Raw genomic sequence first — 16,749 nt, forward strand, 5'->3', positions numbered from 1 at the left:
TATATATATAACTGGTACTGTATATATAGTGTGTATATATATAGTGTATATATATCTATAGTGTGTATATATATAGTGTATATATATATATATATATATATATAACTGGTACTGTATATATAGTGTGTATATATATAGTGTATATATATCTATAGTGTGTATATAAATAGTGTATATATATATATATAACTGGTACTGTATATATAGTGTGTATATATATAGTGTATATATATCTATAGTGTGTATATAAATAGTGTATATATATATATATATAACTGGTACTGTATATATAGTGTGTATATATATAGTGTATATATATCTATAGTGTGTATATAAATAGTGTATATATATATAACTGGTACTGTATATATAGTGTATATATATATATATATATAGTGTATATATATATATATAGTGTATATATATATATATATATATATATATATATATATAACTGGTACTGTATATATTCATGTATTGAACATTAGTTATGTGGACATTTGCTAATAACAAAATAAATGTCAACACTCAAACTGTCAACTATACTTTAATTTAATGCAAGACATTTTTTGCATTTTGTCTTTTTTTGTAGTTACAAACAATTTACTGAAACAAAACCTTGCAGTTTATATGTCACATATAAAAAAAAAACAGATATAGATACATACGATTTAGATTATTATAATCTGAACAGGAATATGGGTGAATTATTATTATTATTATATATTTTTTTGTAAATGTTGAAACTTTTTTTTTTGGTCTCACTTTATAAAATGCTTCCATCTCTTCTCTGTGGAATGTATTGCGATGACAGACATGTTTAAAAGTTTGGAAAACATAAAAACGTTGGACCTGAATTAAGTAAGTGCTTAATTAATTAATGTAGCTAGAATCAAATCACATGACATACGATACAGGAACAACATAGAACATTTCATGTGCTGTGTAAATGTACAAGTAAAAACTAACATATAATACAGGTATTTTAACTCCCAACAAAACAAATAAAATGCTTCTCTGTAACATTACGACAAGGACTTGATGCTATGATATATTTGAGAAGGGTAACTTCATTCATGGCAGTAATGGCAGGTAGAATCTATTGATGACATGGCAGTAATGGCAGGTAGAATCTATTGATGACATGGCAGTAATGACAGGTAGAATCTATTGATGACATGGCAGTAATGGCAGGTAGAATCTATTGATGACATGGCAGTAATGGCAGGTAGAATCTATTGATGACAGGTAGAATCTATTGATTACATGGCAGTAATGGCAGACAGAATCTATTGATGACATGGCAGTAATGGCAGATAGAATCTATTGATGACATGGCAGTAATGGCAGGTAGAATCTATTGATGACATGGCAGTAATGGCAGGTAGAATCTATTGATGACATGGCAGTAATGGCAGGTAGAATCTATTGATGACATGGCAGTAATGGCAGGTAGAATCTATTGATGACATGGCAGTAATGGCAGGTAGAATCTATTGATGACATGGCAGTAATGGCAGGTAGAATCTATTGATGACATGGCAGTAATGGCAGGTAGAATCTTTGATTACATGGCAGTAATGGCAGGTAGAATCTATTGATGACATGGCAGTAATGGCAGGTAGAATCTATTGATGACATGGCAGTAATGGCGGGTAGAATCTATTGATGACATGGCAGTAATGGCAGGTAGAATCTATTGATGACATGGCAGTAATGGCGGGTAGAATCTATTGATGACATGGCAGTAATGGCAGGTAGAATCTATTGATGACATGGCAGTAATGGCGGGTAGAATCTATTGATGGCAGGTAGAATCTATTGATGGCAGGTAGAATCTATTGATTACATGGCAGTAATGGCAGGTAGAATCTATTGATTACATGGCAGTAATGGCAGGTAGAATCTATTGATGACATGGCAGTAATGGCAGGTAGAATCTATTGATGACATGGCAGGTAGAATCTATTGATGACATGGCAGTAATGGCGGGTAGAATCTATTGATGGCATGGCAGTAATGGCAGGTAGAATCTATTGATGACATGGCAGTAATGGCAGGTAGAATCTATTGATGACATGGCAGTAATGGCAGGTACAATCTAATGATGACAGGTAGAATATATTGATTACATGGCAGTAATGGCAGGTAGAATATATTGATGACATGGCAGTAATGGCAGGTAGAATCTATTGATGACATGGCAGTAATGGCAGGTACAATCTAATGATGACAGGTAGAATATATTGATGACATGGCAGTAATGGCAGGTAGAATCTATTGATGACATGGCAGTAATGGCGGGTAGAATCTATTGATGGCAGGTAGAATCTATTGATGGCAGGTAGAATCTATTGATTACATGGCAGTAATGGCAGGTAGAATCTATTGATTACATGGCAGTAATGGCAGGTAGAATCTATTGATGACATGGCAGTAATGGCAGGTAGAATCTATTGATGACATGGCAGGTAGAATCTATTGATGACATGGCAGTAATGGCGGGTAGAATCTATTGATGGCATGGCAGTAATGGCAGGTAGAATCTATTGATTACATGGCAGTAATGGCAGGTAGAATCTATTGATGGCAGGTAGAATCTATTGATGGCAGGTAGAATATATTGATGACATGGCAGTAATGGCAGGTAGAATATATTGATTACATGGCAGTAATGGCAGATAGCATCTATAGATGACCTGGCAGTAATGGCAGGTAGAACCAATTTGTAACAAAAACAGGCAGTGTTGACCAGGACATCAGATGTAACAGTTCAGTGTTGACCAGGACATCAGATGTAACAGTTCAGTATTGACCAGGACATCAGATGTAACAGTTCAGTGTTGACCAGGACATCAGATGTAACAGTCAGTGTTGACCAGGACATCAGATGTAACAGGCAGTATTGACCAGGACATCAGATGTATTAATTGGAGATAGTGGGTTTCTGGATAGCGGTTTGAGAAGTGCATTTTATTTGCATAGCAGCAAATAAATGGATGGAGTTGACACTTACACACAGAAATGGACAGCTACATGTGAAAATTAACCTTTGGTATAAAAGTTTGTCCGCTGCTATCTGGAAATCCTGTATCTGCAATAGATTGAATACCAGCCTAAATGCTTGTTCCAAATGTCTAGGGAGCGACTGTTCACAGATTATGCTTCTGTTTGTGAGGACTGTAAACATAGAATATATTAAACACGTCTAATGTAACACTTTCAGTGTGTTCCTTTCACACATCTTGTCTTGGCGTCAATATAATAGTACTGTTCCCCCAATATATAATATGGTACAGAGATACACCGTAACAACATAGTTACACACACACACACTGTACACACACTGTACACACACACACACACACACTGTACATACACACACACTGTACACACACACACACTGTACACACACACACACTGCACACACTGTACACACACACACACACACTGTACACACACACAGACAAAATATATCTGGCTTCAAAGGTAGACAGCAATATGACATCATCATACAGTGGGGACAACTTCCTGCTTACAGACGTCAACAGCAACGTTCTCCCAAATATCTCCCAACAGTTCCACCATTGGTTCTTCCCAAGCGATGCCCTCCCTATTCTTAAAGACATACCAGTAGTCTTTTTGTAAGCAGGAAGTGGCCCTGTCTGTGTGTGATGATATCAGACTACTGAAGTCTACTTTTGCAGTTCAGACAAAATGGGCCTCTCTGTGTTCTAACTCCTGCAGGCGAGCGCCGGGTCTGGGCCGGGGTCTCAGTCTTTGTTGCAGCGGGACGACCTCGGGCGGGCTGGGGTCCTCTGGGCTGCTGGGGGGAGGGGACTGGCGGGGGGAAAGGTCAGCGGAGGTCGTGACCTCGGGGTCAACACTAACAGAGCTGTCCACAGAGTCCTGTAGAGTGTGTGTGGGAAGGTGTGGGGTTTGAAGGATGTAAGTGGCAGTAGGGGATGGGGTGGTGGTGGTGGTAACCATAGGAGAAGAGGAGAAAGTCATGCTGGAGGATTGGGAGGAAGAGAGGGGGAGAGGAGCAGTGACAGTAGGGGAGGTTGGGAAGTTTTTAACAGTAGGGGAGGATGGGAAGGTTTTAACAGTAGGGGAGGTTGGGAAGGTTTTAACAGTAGGGGAGGTTGGTGAGAAGGTTTTAACAGTAGGGGAGGTTGGTGAGAAGGTTTTAACAGTAGGGGAGGTTGGTGAGAAGGTTTTAACAGTAGGAGAAGTCTGGGAAGAGGCCTTACCAGTAGGAGAAGTCTGGGAAGAGGCTTTACCAGTAGGAGAAGTCTGGGAAGAGGCTTTACCAGTAGGAGAAGTTGGGGACATTTTGGTGAGGCTAGTGGTCCCAGAGGTACTTAATGATGGCCAGCCTCTGGCGCCTGAATAACCAGACGGCTTATAGAAGGTTCCGGGTGGAGGCTGCAGAATCCTTGGTTGTCTGAACTTTATGGGGGAGTTGGTAGATGTTCTGGTCTCCCCACCACCTCCAGCAGCAGAGTTAGGCCTATCCTTAGTCTCCTCTCTGTCTCTTGTGGACGCCTGGCTAGCCTTCAACAACACTGTGTATGGGTTGCTGGGGAATATAGTGCTGAAACCACTACTGGATGGGAGAGCAGAGCTGGTTGTCCCAGACACGGACAGTTGTGTCGGCATCGTCGGCTGTTTCCCCGGTTTTGGGCCAGGGCTAGTACCGGCCGGCGGTAAGTTAGCCATGATCATGGCGGTGCGTGGCGTGACGTCGTAGTGTTTGTACTTCCTGTCCCAGGGCCTCCGCTGCACGGCCTGCTGGGTGTCGATGTAATAGGTACTGACCCTTGACCCCCCACCAATCCGAGGCTTCTCCGGCTCGGCTGACTCCACGATGGTGTTAGCGGTGGGATCCAACGTGATGGCAGCGTTGTTGTTACGGCTGTTTCTGTCGAGCACCTGAGAGATGAGATGAGTGTACTATATTTAATCCCCATGAAGGTTCATCCTTACAGCCATAGTTAAAAACAACAAAAAACAATAGTACACAACATTAAAAAACAATCACAACACAATATGTACAATGAATACAACAGCAGTTAAAGTGATGGGTGGTGACCTGTGAGGGGGTGGGGAGGGGCAAGCGCTCCAGGGGCATGCTGATTGGTCGAGACAGGATTCTAGCGCGCTGGGGCCGGAGCTGGACCTTCTGGGCCGTAGCAGAGGAGGAGAGGTTGAGGCTGGGACGGCCAAACACCAGGGTAGATCTCTGGACCTACAGGACAAAATAAAATGTGTTGTGGTGTGTTGCTAACCCCTAACTCTGACACTTTAGCATTGATGTTGAACCTGAAAAGTACATTTATGTGCATTGTCCTTGTTAAAAAACATTTCATAACTAAATTAATCACTCTCTCACTATTTCACTCTCTCACTCAGAAACAAACCAACTAACCGAGGCAGAGCCAGCAGCAGAGGAGGAGGAGCCAGCAGCAGAGGAGGAGGAGCCGGCTGTTAACTCTCTCCTGTCTGGTCCTGTCCTGTCTGTCTTCACCTCTCTCACATCATCCAGGGTTTGAGAGGACTGGATGACTGACGAGTGCCTCTTGTCGACTTTGGCACTCTGCTTGGAGACGGTTCGGAACATCAAAGAACGACAACAAAGATAAACAGTCAATTGATTCTAACCAAGGTGGCCAATCTTTACATACAATCTCATACACCCTCATACTAACTCATACAACCTCATACAACCTCATACAACCTCATACAACTGCCACCTATGCTTTGATTGGTATAATAAAAAGTTCTGATCCTAATGAACCCTTATCCCTCCCCCCAACTGCTCCTGAGACTTCAGAGTTCACCTCCTCCCTTTGCATAAACGGTTGAATCATTAAAAGACACTTGGACCTCCTCACCTCCTTCATGTCGAGCAGGGAGGTGGAGTGGCGGCTGAGTCTCTGCTCCTTTTCCTGAGGCGTGAGTCGGGGGGAGGACTGGCCCACCGTGGAGGTGGTGGTGGGGGGGTAGGAGGAGGGGCTGAGTCTCTGCTCCTTCTCCTGAGAGGTGAGTCGGGGGGAGGACTGGCCCACCGTGGAGGTGGTGGTGGGGGGGTAGGAAGAGGGGCTGGACAAGTCAAAGATGACCTGGAAGTGACGTACCAGCAGCTCCACCATCAGAGCCTGGGAGTGACAACAGTCAATAAAGGGGACAAAACAAATGTTTATAACGTTTATAATTTAGATGTTTTCAAGTTCTTTCACAGGCAACACTGTTATAAAAAAATAAGGGGGTAGTGTACAGGTACATATACCTGGTAGGGTTAGGGGTAGTCTACAGGTACATACCTGGTAGAGTTAGTCTACAGGTACATATACCTGGTAGGGTTAGGGGTAGTCTACAGGTACATACCTGGTAGGGTTAGGAGTAGTCTACAGGTATATATAACTGGTAGGGTTAGGGGTAGTCTACAGGTATATATACCTGGTAGGGTTAGTATACAGGTACATATACCTGGTAGGGTTAGGGGTAGTCTACAGGTGGTAGGGTTAGGGGTAGTCTACAGGTACATACCTGGTAGAGTTAGTATACAGGTACATATACCCGGTAGGGTTAGGGGTAGTCTACAGGTATATACCTGGTAGGGTTAGTATACAGGTACATATACCTGGTAGGGTTAGGGGTAGTCTACAGGTGGTAGGGTTAGGGGTAGTCTACAGGTACATACCTGGTAGAGTTAGTATACAGGTACATATACCTGGTAGGGTTAGGGGTAGTCTACAGGTATATACCTGGTAGGGTTAGTATACAGGTACATATACCTGGTAGGGTTAGGGTTAGTATACAGGTATATATACCTGGTAGGGTTAGGGTTAGTATACAGGTATATATACCTGGTAGGGTTAGGGGGTAGTCTACAGGTATATACCTGGTAGAGTTAGTATACAGGTATATATACCTGGTAGGGTTAGGGTTAGTATACAGGTATATATACCTGGTAGGGTTAGGGTTAGTATACAGGTATATATACCTGGTAGGGTTAGGGGGAGTCTACAGGTACATATACCTGGTAGGGTTAGGGGTAGTCTACAGGTATATACCTGGTAGGGTTAGTATACAGGTACATATACCTGGTAGGGTTAGGGTTAGTATACAGGTACATATACCTGGTAGGGTTAGGGTTAGTATACAGGTACATATACCTGGTAGGGTTAGGGGTAGTCTACAGGTACATACCTGGTAGAGTTAGTATACAGGTACATATACCTGGTAGGGTTAGGGTTAGTATACAGGTATATATACCTGGTAGGGTTAGGGGGAGTCTACAGGTACATATACCTGGTAGGGTTAGGGGTAGTCTACAGGTATATACCTGGTAGGGTTAGTATACAGGTACATATACCTGGTAGGGTTAGGGTTAGTATACAGGTACATATACCTGGTAGGGTTAGGGTAGTCTACAGGTATATATACCTGGTAGGGTTAGGGTTAGTATACAGGTATATATACCTGGTAGGGTTAGGGTTAGTATACAGGTATATATACCTGGTAGGGTTAGGGGTAGTCTACAGGTATATACCTGGTAGAGTTAGTATACAGGTATATACCTGGTAGGGTTAGGGGTAGTCTACAGGTATATACCTGGTAGAGTTAGTATACAGGTATATATACCTGGTAGGGTTAGGGTTAGTATACAGGTATATATACCTGGTAGGGTTAGGGGTAGTCTACAGGTATATACCTGGTAGAGTTAGTATACAGGTATATACCTGGTAGGGTTAGTATACAGGTATATATACCTGGTAGGGTTAGGGTTAGTATACAGGTATATATACCTGGTAGGGTTAGGGGTAGTCTACAGGTACATACCTGGTAGAGTTAGTATACAGGTATATATACCTGGTAGGGTTAGGGGTAGTCTACAGGTATATACCTGGTAGAGTTAGTATACAGGTATATATACCTGGTAGGGTTAGGGTAGTCTACAGGTATATACCTGGTAGGGTTAGTATACAGGTACATATACCTGGTAGGGTTAGGGTAGTCTACAGGTGGTAGGGTTAGGGGTAGTCTACAGGTATATACCTGGTAGGGTTAGTATACAGGTATATACCTGGTAGGGTTAGGGTTAGTATACAGGTATATACCTGGTAGGGTTAGGGTATACAGGTACATATACCTGGTAGGGTTAGTAGTATAGGTACATATACCTGGTTAGGGTTAGTATACAGGTATATACCTGGTAGGGTTAGTATACAGGTACATATACCTGGTAGGGTTAGGGTTAGTATACAGGTATATACCTGGTAGGGTTAGTATACAGGTACATATACCTGGTAGGGTTAGGGTTAGTATACAGGTACATATACCTGGTAGGGTTAGGGTTAGTATACAGGTATATACCTGGTAGGGTTAGTATACAGGTACATATACCTGGTAGGGTTAGGGTTAGTATACAGGTATATACCTGGTAGGGTTAGTATACAGGTACATATACCTGGTAGGGTTAGGGTTAGTATACAGGTACATATACCTGGTAGGGTTAGGGTTAGTATACAGGTATATATACCTGGTAGGGTTAGGGGTAGTCTACAGGTATATATACCTGGTAGGGTTAGTATACAGGTACATATACCTGGTAGGGTTAGGGGTAGTCTACAGGTATATATACCTGGTAGGGTTAGGGGTAGTCTACAGGTATATATACCTGGTAGGGTTAGTAGTCTACAGGTACATATACCTGGTAGGGTTAGGGTAGTCTACAGGTATATATACCTGGTAGGGTTAGGGGTAGTCTACAGGTATATATACCTGGTAGGGTTAGGGGTAGTCTACAGGTATATACCTGGTAGGGTTAGTATACAGGTACATATACCTGGTAGGGTTAGGGTTAGTATACAGGTATATATACCTGGTAGGGTTAGGGGTAGTCTACAGGTATATACCTGGTAGGGTTAGTATACAGGTACATATACCTGGTAGGGTTAGGGTTAGTATACAGGTATATATACCTGGTAGGGTTAGGGTAGTAGTACAGGTATATATACCTGGTAGGGTTAGGGGTAGTCTACAGGTATATATACCTGGTAGGGTTAGGGGTAGTCTACAGGTATATATACCTGGTAGGGTTAGTATACAGGTACATATACCTGGTAGGGTTAGGGGTAGTCTACAGGTATATATACCTGGTAGGGTTAGGGGTAGTCTACAGGTATATATACCTGGTAGGGTTAGGGGTAGTATACAGGTATATATACCTGGTAGGGTTAGGGGTAGTCTACAGGTATATATACCTGGTAGGGTTAGGGGTAGTATACAGGTATATATACCTGGTAGGGTTAGGGGTAGTATACAGGTATATATACCTGGTAGGGTTAGGGGTAGTCTACAGGTATATATACCTGGTAGGGTTAGGGGTAGTATACAGGTATATATACCTGGTAGGGTTAGGGGTAGTATACAGGTATATATACCTGGTAGGGTTAGGGGTAGTCTACAGGTATATATACCTGGTAGGGTTAGGGGTAGTCTACAGGTATATATACCTGGTAGGGTTAGGGGTAGTCTACAGGTATATATACCTGGTAGGGTTAGGGGTAGTATACAGGTATATATACCTGGTAGGGTTAGGGTTAGGGGTAGTCTAGGTATATATACCTGGTAGGGTTAGGGTAGTCTACAGGTATATATACCTGGTAGGGTTAGGGGTAGTCTACAGGTATATATACCTGGTAGGGTTAGGGGTAGTATACAGGTATATATACCTGGTAGGGTTAGGGGTAGTCTACAGGTATATATACCTGGTAGGGTTAGGGGTAGTATACAGGTATATATACCTGGTAGGGTTAGGGTAGTCTACAGGTATATATACCTGGTAGGGTTAGTATACAGGTACATATACCTGGTAGGGTTAGGGTTAGTATACAGGTACATATACCTGGTAGGGTTAGGGGTAGTCTACAGGTATATACCTGGTAGGGTTAGTATACAGGTACATATACCTGGTAGGGTTAGGGGTAGTCTACAGGTATATATACCTGGTAGGGTTAGGGGTAGTCTACAGGTACATACCTGGTAGAGTTAGTATACAGGTACATATACCTGGTAGGGTTAGGGTTAGTATACAGGTATATATACCTGGTAGGGTTAGGGGGAGTCTACAGGTACATATACCTGGTAGGGTTAGGGGTAGTCTACAGGTATATACCTGGTAGGGTTAGGGGTAGTCTACAGGTACATACCTGGTAGAGTTAGTATACAGGTACATATACCTGGTAGGGGTAGTATACAGGTATATATACCTGGTAGGGTTAGGGGTAGTCTACAGGTATATATACCTGGTAGGGTTAGTATACAGGTACATATACCTGGTAGGGTTAGGGTTAGTATACAGGTATATATACCTGGTAGGGTTAGGGGTAGTCTACAGGTATATATACCTGGTAGGGTTAGGGTATACAGGTACATATACCTGGTAGGGTTAGGGTTAGTCTACAGGTATATATACCTGGTAGGGTTAGGGGTAGTATACAGGTATATATACCTGGTAGGGTTAGGGGTAGTCTACAGGTATATATACCTGGTAGGGTTAGGGGTAGTCTACAGGTATATATACCTGGTAGGGTTAGTATACAGGTACATATACCTGGTAGGGTTAGGGGTAGTCTACAGGTATATATACCTGGTAGGGTTAGGGGTAGTCTACAGGTATATATACCTGGTAGGGTTAGGGGTAGTATACAGGTATATATACCTGGTAGGGTTAGGGGTAGTCTACAGGTATATATACCTGGTAGGGTTAGGGTAGTCTACAGGTATATATACCTGGTAGGGTTAGGGGTAGTATACAGGTATATATACCTGGTAGGGTTAGGGGTAGTCTACAGGTATATATACCTGGTAGGGTTAGGGGTAGTATACAGGTATATATACCTGGTAGGGTTAGGGTAGTATACAGGTATATATACCTGGTAGGGTTAGGGTAGTCTACCGGTATATATACCTGGTAGGGTTAGGGTAGTCTACAGGTATATATACCTGGTAGGGTTAGGGGTAGTCTACAGGTATATATACCTGGTAGGGTTAGGGGTAGTATACAGGTATATATACCTGGTAGGGTTAGGGGTAGTCTACAGGTATATATACCTGGTAGGGTTAGGGGTAGTCTACAGGTATATATACCTGGTAGGGTTAGGGGTAGTCTACAGGTATATATACCTGGTAGGGTTAGGGGTAGTATACAGGTATATATACCTGGTAGGGTTAGGGGTAGTCTACAGGTATATATACCTGGTAGGGTTAGGGGTAGTATACAGGTATATATACCTGGTAGGGTTAGGGGTAGTCTACAGGTATATATACCTGGTAGGGTTAGTATACAGGTACATATACCTGGTAGGGTTAGGGGTAGTATACAGGTATATATACCTGGTAGGGTTAGGGGTAGTCTACAGGTATATATACCTGGTAGGGTTAGTTATATACAGGTACATATACCTGGTAGGGTTAGGGGTAGTCTACAGGTATATATACCTGGTAGGGTTAGGGGTAGTATACAGGTATATATACCTGGTAGGGTTAGGGTTAGTATACAGGTATATATACCTGGTAGGGTTAGGGTTAGTATACAGGTATATATACCTGGTAGGGTTAGGGGTAGTCTACAGGTATATATACCTGGTAGGGTTAGGGGTAGTCTACAGGTATATATACCTGGTAGGGTTAGGGGTAGTCTACAGGTATATACCTGGTAGGGTTAGGGTTAGTATACAGGTATATATACCTGGTAGGGTTAGGGTAGTCTACAGGTATATATACCTGGTAGGGTTAGGGGTAGTCTACAGGTATATACCTGGTAGAGTTAGTATACAGGTATATACCTGGTAGGGTTAGTATACAGGTATATATACCTGGTAGGGTTAGGGTTAGTATACAGGTACATATACCTGGTAGGGTTAGGGTAGTCTACAGGTATATATACCTGGTAGGGTTAGGGTAGTCTACAGGTATATATACCTGGTAGGGTTAGGGGTAGTCTACAGGTATATATACCTGGTAGGGTTAGGGTAGTCTACAGGTATATATACCTGGTAGGGTTAGGGATAGTCTACAGGTACATACCTGCTAGGGTTAGTATACAGGTATATATACCTGGTAGGGTTAGGGTTAGTATACAGGTACATACCTGGTAGAGTTAGTATACAGGTACATATACCTGGTAGGGTTAGGGGTAGTCTACAGGTATATATACCTGGTAGGGTTAGGGGTAGTCTACAGGTACATACCTGCTAGGGTTAGGGTTAACTAGAACTCACCTGGTAGGGTAAGAATTAACAGCAACTCACCTGGTAGGGTTAACAGGAACTCACCTGGTAGGGTTAACAGGAACTCACCTGGTAGGGTAAGAATTAACAGCAACTCACCTGGTAGGGTTAACAGGAACTAACCTGGTAGGGTTAACAGGAACTCACCTGGTAGGGGTAGTCAACCAGAGAAGACAGGGAGACCTCTGCGTCAGTCTGTCGGGGTTTGACCAGCGTAGGGCCAAAGATAATGCCCAGATTACTGGCTGTCATCTTGTTCTCCTCTGCCTGCTCCGTCACCCTAGGGGAAGAGATAAATAACATAAATAACGGGGTGTGTGGCGGGTGGGTGGTGAGGGGAGGGGGAGTAAGAGGGGGTGTGGAGAGGGAGATGAGGGGTTGGGGTGTGTGAGGGGAGGTGGAGAAGGAGGTAAGGGCGTGGGGTGTGTGAGGGGAGGTGAGGGGGTGGGGTGTGTGAGGGGTGGGGTGTGTGAGGGAGATGAGGGGTTGGGGTGTGTGAGGGGAGGTGGAGAAGGAGGTAAGGGGGTGGGGTGTGTGTGGGGGATGTGATGAGGGGAGGGGTGTGTGGGGCATGTGATGAGGGGGTGGGGTGTGTGAGGGGTGGGGTGTGTGAGGGGAGGTGAGGAGGGGTGGGGTGTGTGAGGGGTGGGGTGTGTGAGGGGAGGTGAGGGGGTGGGGTGTGTGAGGGGGTGGGGTGTGTGAGGGGTGTGTGAGGGGGTGGGGTGCATGCATGTGCTTCCACCCATCTCTTTACCTATGTAGGTGTGCCGTGAGGAAGCGGAGGGTCCTGTAGTGTGCAGGAGGAAGCTGTCGTAACAGGTCTCTAATCTTAAAGATGACTCTGTTGAGTTTGATACTGGGCTGTTTGGGCAGCTCTCCTCCTCCAGGTTGTCTGGTCGTCAGGGGAGGCTGCTCTCCCTCTACCCCTGACTGGGTGCCTCCTGGTCGGGGTTGTTCACCCCCTGGCCGCCCATGTTCCTGGAGGACCCTGGCTACAGCCTTCTCTTCGATGATGACCCTCTGGCTCTCCTTGGCCAATCCGATGAAGTCATTATAGTAGCGGTACAGGATCAACGGCTCTGGTAACTACAGAAGATATTCATCAATCAAGTAATCAATCAATATCTTTGGGAAATGTGTTGTACATTATTACATAAGAATGATCTAGCAGTGTAAAACAAGGATGCTCTTTATCGCCATTTTAATTGAGAAAAAAAAACAGAAAGTGGACAGTGTCCCACCTGTCTCAAGTAGAGTTTGAGCACGTTGGCGATGTCGTGGGGTGAGAGGTCAGAGAGCTCTACCAGGTCTTTGCCGTTCTCAAACGCCTGACACAGCTTCTCCACACGAGACTTAGCCCCGTTCACACGGTAGATTCCCTGGACAAACACACACACAATACACCAGATCACCAACATCAAAGCCCATTAGCTTCAGTTATTGCACTAATGTATTGCACATTAGAGACTATGAGAATGGCAAATCATTTAAATGAGAGTGTATCTGGACAAGTTAAATCTCTTTTTACAGTTATAGCACCACAATCACCCACATTCCCTGAGTAATGCCTGTTAACAGTTCCATTGGAATCCACTATCCCACAGCCCAGCCAGTCAATTTATAAACGTAATCTTTCCTGGAAAAAAGAGTGTCAACACAATATTTCCCCATACTACTAGCCTAGCATTTATTTTGGTACAACGGGGGTTAATATAAGCCTCACTGTGTGCCTATCTGACCTGTGCAACACGTTGCAGGTTTTTTGGGCACCGTGCCATGCATATAAACGTGACAAGACTGACAGCTTCTATGAGCCAGGCAAATTCAGTTATCAGCATCATTGTAATGGATATATCGAAATAAATCTCCAATAGAAAAGGTAAAAGAAACCAAAACGCACATAGTTTGTTGTCATTTCTGCTGCTTGATGTGATCGTGTGTTAGCTTTAGTTGGCTAGCTAGCAGAGGAGAAGTAAAGATGGCGATCCTTCATTAATATATTATTGACTTCACAAATCAGCTGGTTTGATGAAGTTTTTGTTGCCTATTTATAAATTATTAATTAATTAGTTATTTATTGAAGTTCTTGTCTTTTGTAATCATTGAACCAACATTTTACAATGGCCATCTCAGTCTCTGGACTTGAACCCCATTGAAAACCTGTGGTTTGATTTGAAGAGGGTCAGTCCATAAGAACAGACGAAGGATATCAAGGATCTGGAAAGATTCTGTATGGGGGAAAGGTCTAAAATCCCTCTGTTTTTTTTTTGTTTTTTTAATGCTCAGTGTCGTTCTCCTCACCAGGGAGGGTACTGGTGTATTGAAAACAGGGGATCCAATCATTTCCAACCCCATCTCTTTCTCGAAGCGATTGTATTAGCATAGAATAATTAAATGTTTAAATGATTTTTGTGCGTACAATATAGCTCAGTATCTTTATCAAGGGTGCCAATAATTATAGTGGTGACTGTATATATACATGTCAGTTGTTATGGTTACACAGTATACCTTGGCTTTATAACAGTATGGGTTTTACCTTGAGGTTGAGCGCTCTGTTCTCGATCTCAGAGGTACACTTCCTGATGATGAAGGGGATCCCATCTGGGCTGTTCTTCGCTGCCTGGGTAAAGTCTATCCCAAACAGCTGTAGTCTTCCCTGCAGTTTCTTATGACCACACTGGATGGCCAGAGTCTCCAGACACTTCTTATGACACGCCAGGGAGCACTGAGACAGTAGACAGAGAGAGACAGAGAGAGAAACACACTTAGATAGGAGGAGAGAGAGAGACATGGGAGCACTGAGACAGTAGACAGAGAGAGACAGAGAGAGAAACACACTTAGGAGGAGAGGGAGAGACATGGGAGCACTGAGACAGTAGACAGAGAGAGACAGAGAGAGAAACACACTTAGATAGGAGGAGAGAGAGAGACATGGGAGCACTGAGACAGTAGACAGAGAGAGACAGGGAGCACTGAGACAGTAGACAGAGAGAGACAGAGAGAGAAACACACTTAGATAGGAGGAGAGAGAGAGACATGGGAGCACTGAGACAGTAGACAGAGAGAGACATGGGAGCACTGAGACAGTAGACAGAGAGAGACAGGGAGAGACATGGGAGCACTGAGACAGTAGACAGGGAGAGACATGGGAGCACTGAGACAGTAGACAGAGAGAGACATGGGAGCACTGACAGGGAGAGACATGGGAGCACTGAGACAGTAGACAGGGAGAGACATGGGAGCACTGAGACAGTAGACAGAGAGAGACATGGGAGCACTGAGACAAGAGACAGAGAGAGACATGGGAGCACTGAGACAGTGGGAGCACAGTGAGACATGGGAGCACTGAGACAGTAGACAGAGAGAGACATGGGAGCACTGAGACAGTAGACAGAGAGAGACACTGAGACAGTAGGAGAGACATGGGAGCACTGAGACAAGAGACAGAGAGAGACAGAGAGAGACATGGGAGCACTGAGACAAGAGACAGAGAGAGACATGGGAGCACTGAGACAAGAGACAGAGAGAGACATGGGAGCACTGAGACAGTAGACAGAGAGAGACATGGGAGCACTGAGACAGTAGACAGAGAGAGACAGGGAGAGACATGGGAGCACTGAGACAAGAGACAGAGAGAGACAGAGAGAGACATGGGAGCACTGAGACAAGAGACAGAGAGAGACATGGGAGCACTGGGACAGTAGACAGAGAGAGACATGGGAGCACTGAGACAGTAGACAGAGAGAGACAGGGAGAGACATGGGAGCACTGAGACAGTAGACAGAGAGAGACAGAGAGAGACATGGGAGCACTGAGACAGTAGACAGGGAGAGACAGAGAGAGACATGGGAGCACTGAGACAGTAGACAGAGAGAGACATGGAGAGACATGGGAGCACTGAGACAGTAGACAGGGAGAGACATGGAGAGACATGGGAGCACTGAGAGAGTAGACAGGGAGAGAAACACACTTAGATTGGAGGAGAGAGAGAGAGACATGGGAGCACTGAGACAGTAGACAGGGAGAGACATGGGAGCACTGAGACAGTAGACAGAGAAAGACATGGGAGCACTGAGACAGTAGACAGAGAGACAAACACACTTAGATTGGAGGAGAGATATTAGATTGAAGGAGAGATATTAGACTGGAGGATAGATATTAGACTGGAGGATAGATCCTAGATTGGAGGATAGATCCTAGATTGGAGGATAGATATTAGATTGGAGGATAGATATTAGACTGGAGGATAGATATTAGATTGGAGGATAGATATTAGATATGGAGGATAGATATTAGATATGGAGGATAGATATTAGACTGGAGGATAGATATTAGACTGGAGGATAGATCCTAGATTGGAGGATAGATCCTAGATTGGAGGATAGATCCTAGATTGGAGGATAGATATTAGATTGGAGGATAGATATTAGACTGGAGGATAGATATT

At 43.9% G+C, this 16,749-nt stretch overlaps 1 protein-coding gene across 6 annotated transcripts in view; it reads right to left on the bottom strand.

Annotated features, from left to right (window-relative positions):
- Positions 1–531: 531 nt before the first annotated feature.
- The window catches only part of LOC112219908 (rho GTPase-activating protein 29-like), an 88,721-nt gene continuing 72,503 nt past the window's right edge, over positions 532–16,749 (bottom strand). For 4 of the 6 annotated variants that reach the window (XM_042329164.1, XM_042329163.1, XM_042329167.1 and 1 more), the window contains 8 exons: positions 14,839–15,027; positions 13,544–13,681; positions 13,057–13,388; positions 12,450–12,582; positions 5,898–6,161; positions 5,432–5,602; positions 5,096–5,251; positions 532–4,935 (listed from right to left, as the gene is read on the bottom strand). In XM_042329164.1, coding sequence (XP_042185098.1) covers positions 3,709–4,935; positions 5,096–5,251; positions 5,432–5,602; positions 5,898–6,161; positions 12,450–12,582; positions 13,057–13,388; positions 13,544–13,681; positions 14,839–15,027 — 2,610 coding nt within the window. In that variant the 3' untranslated portion in view covers positions 532–3,708. The remainder of the gene's footprint in view (positions 4,936–5,095; positions 5,252–5,431; positions 5,603–5,897; positions 6,162–12,449; positions 12,583–13,056; positions 13,389–13,543; positions 13,682–14,838; positions 15,028–16,749) is intronic. The other 2 variants (XM_042329166.1, XM_042329165.1) reach the window with 2 other exon arrangements.

This window comes from Oncorhynchus tshawytscha, linkage group LG10 (genome assembly GCF_018296145.1).
Source record: "Oncorhynchus tshawytscha isolate Ot180627B linkage group LG10, Otsh_v2.0, whole genome shotgun sequence".
In the NCBI taxonomy this organism is placed as follows: Eukaryota; Metazoa; Chordata; class Actinopteri; order Salmoniformes; family Salmonidae; genus Oncorhynchus; species Oncorhynchus tshawytscha.